General features: G+C 33.9%; 1 protein-coding gene across 1 annotated transcript; it reads right to left on the bottom strand.

Annotated features, from left to right (window-relative positions):
• Nucleotides 1-6: 6 nt before the first annotated feature.
• LOC108676170 (arrestin domain-containing protein 2-like) lies at nucleotides 7-1,925 on the bottom strand (the record flags this gene model as incomplete). Its single annotated transcript, XM_018164221.1, has 3 exons — nucleotides 1,811-1,925; nucleotides 1,083-1,322; nucleotides 7-96 (listed from the first exon to the last, which is right to left on the bottom strand). Coding segments are annotated over exons 1-3 (438 nt in total), but the record flags the coding sequence as incomplete, so codon positions are not given.
• Between the last annotated feature and the right edge of the window lie 1,906 nt (nucleotides 1,926-3,831).

The raw sequence follows: 3,831 nt of genomic DNA, 5'->3' as shown, positions 1-3,831 counted from the left end.
GCTCGCTTTGCTGGCGCTCTGCAGATCCAGCGTGACAGGCCCGTGCTTCAGGGGCCTTATGCCCCAACTCAGCTCCTTACGCAGATTGAAATACTCCTGTAATCAGATTTGCAAACGCTAATATCCAACGTTTTTTTGGAATTTAAATCTAATTGTTTTAATATCTATAATGCATCGGTTTTTAGGTCTAAAATGCAACGGTTTTTAGATCTAAAATGCAACCATTTTGAACTAAAAAAATCTCACGTTTTTTAAGGTCGAATTCAGCGATAAGCTATCCCTAGATTTCTAGGTGAAAGAATTGTTAATAATGAAGTGCCCTACATGTAAGTCACATTTTCAGCGTCTCGTCAAACATTTAAATTGAATGTCATGACTAAAATCCGTTGTGAAGCAATTAATCAGCACAAGATCATGAAATAGCAATAGTTTTTAGTTCTGTATAATTTCATTATGCTTTTAGGTAGGAATGTTTATACTAGCTTCTCTATACCTTTATAATCGTATAAATAATAATACTTTAATACTTAATCGGAGTATGCTGTACATTTCTGTATCCTCCCAAAAATAATTTAAATATTGTAGAAACCTGTGGACACTGATTAAAATTTGGCAGATTTATTCGAAGTTTCATAATAGTAGCAATTCCAAGTATCATAAATTCAACCTTTACTCTTTTTTAAATAGCTAATTTACCACACCGTTAAATTATTTCATTAAATATAATGCACAAATATTTTTGATTATAGAAGAATTTGAAGCCAGAATGCGAACAAACTGGAAACGAAATAATTGAAACATACATATAACAAAATTTCGACAATTAAAATGGTGATATAAAATGTTTTTTAGTTTCCGAATAAGCAACTTATATCGTTATAAAACACGCGTTCATTGCTTTCTGATGTGAATAATTAAATCGAAAAATTTATTAAATGCTGTACCGATTCCAAATTTTTTCTTGTTTCTATTACAACCATGATGATTAATTGGAGTTTTGTATCATCATGACTTGGAATCATGATGATCCAATACTTTCATTATTTCTATTGATCTGATTTCACACATCGACAAATGTTCACCTTGGCAGCACGGTCCCGGTTAAGGTCATAAGGCTGGCAGAAGGAGAAATAAGTTTCAGCTTTCTTGTCAGATGCCGAGGGCAGCTTGGCGAGGGCTTTGACTTTGTACCTAACGTAGCTGTGAGGGCTCTCGAAAGATGAGGGCGCCTCAACAGGCAAGATGAATTCGAAGCCAAACTCGTGGGTTCCCGTCTCTATTGTTGCTGGCCAGGCTTCCGAACGAATGAAACGAGCATCTGACTTGCAAACCCACATTATTATTAGATCAAATCATTATTCCGTATGATTTTAGGTAAGTGATTTTATCTTTGAACAAGGTATGTAAATTTTTAAGCCTGTAGTGTGTTAAAATTGAAAAATTTGAAGGATATTGTGACTGATAGATTTTTTATAGAATCAAAATCAGTTTCATGAATGATTCAAGAGTAATATATGCTCATGAGTGAATACCGCAGAGACAGATCAACTTAGTTCCTAAAAAATTCAAGTACTAAAAAAATTCAAGTACTTAATCCTAAAAAATTCAAGTACTAAAAAAATTCAAGTACTTAATCCTAAAAAAAATCAAGTACTAAAAAAATTCAAGCACTTAATCCCAAAAAATTCAAGTACTCGTCTGTGGTATTATAGAATAAATCTAACTTGAATGAACTGATTGCAAGTATCAATTTCGACTTGGAAATTTGACAAAACTGCGCTCACGAGAAAAATTCAAATGCATCACTCACTTTCTGGAGAAGATGGAGCAAGCTCTTGTTCACAATACTCTTCTTTGCCCTCAAAAATGTTCGAAAACCCATTACTAGTTTCTCTCCAGTACACCTTGCCTTTACCATGGCATTTTACCTTCAGATCTGTCGGATGATGAAGGGATTTAAATGAGCAGATAATAAAGTTGATTTATGAATCAATGATGCGGAATTTTTTTGTTACCAATGATAGAAATTGAGAAGTTATTAAGAATTAAATACGGTCAACTATCTGATCCCGTTTTCCAGAGGCTTATGATCTGGAGTTCTGGACGAGGAGGTTTGCTTGTCCCACAATTTTCAAAGTTCAATGATCAAACTTGACATAATATTAAATATTTGTTCATGAGTCATATCTAACTATTTGAACCTATTCCATGTGCCTACATTTTTCTATATCTGCTGTTTGAATTTTTGTGTTGTCGGATGGTTACAATCCCTATTCAATAGGAATCACGGGTGCGTGTTCTGTGCAGCCATTATTTGTCTCCATTCGAATTAACCTATAACTTTAAGGTCAATTCGACATGCACAGGATGAAGAACAATTATCGTTCCTGCTTTCGTATCAACTTTCAAAATTTGAAACATCTGCGTTAAGGTTCAATAAAGGCAACATAGCTCGGTTATCAAAGAAAACCAGCCGCTCCACATCAAATAATTGATTTCAGTTGATAATTGAGAGGAGATAGTATCTTGTCGGGGTTGACTAGCGTGTAATCAAACAAATTGATTATAGCGATTCGATTAGACGATCATAAATTATTTACCCAAATGATCAATAGAGATGAAAGTCAGGTGTCAAAGAAAACGTTCTTTGCATCAAGCAAGTTGACTTGAGACTTCTAGTGATTTACGATTTAATGTGCAGTGAATTTCATTTACATGATTGCTCAAAAGTTTCTCCTTTGAAACAAAGTTACACATTTGCAAAAACCATTCGGGTAAAACTAAAACTCGGGTAAAACTAAGAAAAAACTAAAAAATTACCGTCAGTAAATTCTGATGTTCTAAAGTTTTAAAATATTCATAAAGCATATTCCAGAGCCAAATTAACGCATGGTCAGACTGAACAGCAAAGTATATAAAGGAGTAAATACGATATTTCCGAAACATGTTTATACATTTCGCTAATTAATGCTGATGAATTTCGATCATCATCGAACCCCGATTATGACATATACAGGAGGATTGAAAATACATTATTAGGGAAAGAAATCTTTAAATATTATTAACTTAACATTAACAGTCCGTAACGCTCATCTTTGAGCTTGTTCATTATTCGAAAATTCGTTTGACGTTTTAGTTTAGACTTTACCGGCCGAAATGTACGGAATGCTAAGGTTCAATGATTATTGTTGCTTGGAAAGCCGGAGCGAAGGTGTATGTTGTGCTAGGATGTAATGAGAGTTTATAAATAATAGTTTTGGAATAGTTTTTTAATATTCGGATTTTATGTTATTGATATATCTAATGTCTAGATGATTATTTGTTATTTATTTTTATATTCGCCTTCTTTAGGAAAGCCTCAATTGCCAAGAACGAATCTCAAACGTCAAGATTTAGGCTCAAACCTCAGGCGTTAATTTCAACCTTGTAGCACGGGTCAGAAAGAATCAACCTACGGTTTAACGTTCAACCTGTCTCTTATACACATCTAGATGTGTATAAGAGACAGATGCTGACCAGTGTACACTTCAGTTTTATACTCCTTAGGTTTTATTCATACACTTCGAGTCTATTATTGAGTGAAAACTTTACGTGATATATTGTGAGTTGTCTAAAGTTCTAATAATGTATAAATTATGAGGTTCACAGAATCTAAAGGTTTGAATGCTAAATTTTCCAAGTACACTACCGGTAGTCTAGTCAGTCAACTGAGTCAAGTGTCATGTCGATGTCATTGTTGTGCATTGCCTCTTCTTTGATAAGTTTCTCCAATTGCCAATGAGTTTATCCTCATTTTGAAAGCTGACGTAATGAATAGGTGCAATAAATGTT

This window comes from Hyalella azteca, unplaced genomic scaffold (assembly GCF_000764305.2).
Source record: "Hyalella azteca isolate HAZT.00-mixed unplaced genomic scaffold, Hazt_2.0.2 contig8891, whole genome shotgun sequence".
NCBI classification, from domain to species: domain Eukaryota; kingdom Metazoa; phylum Arthropoda; class Malacostraca; order Amphipoda; family Hyalellidae; genus Hyalella; species Hyalella azteca.
Note: the sequence above shows the minus strand (reverse complement) of the source record. Positions and strands in the feature narration are given on the sequence as shown.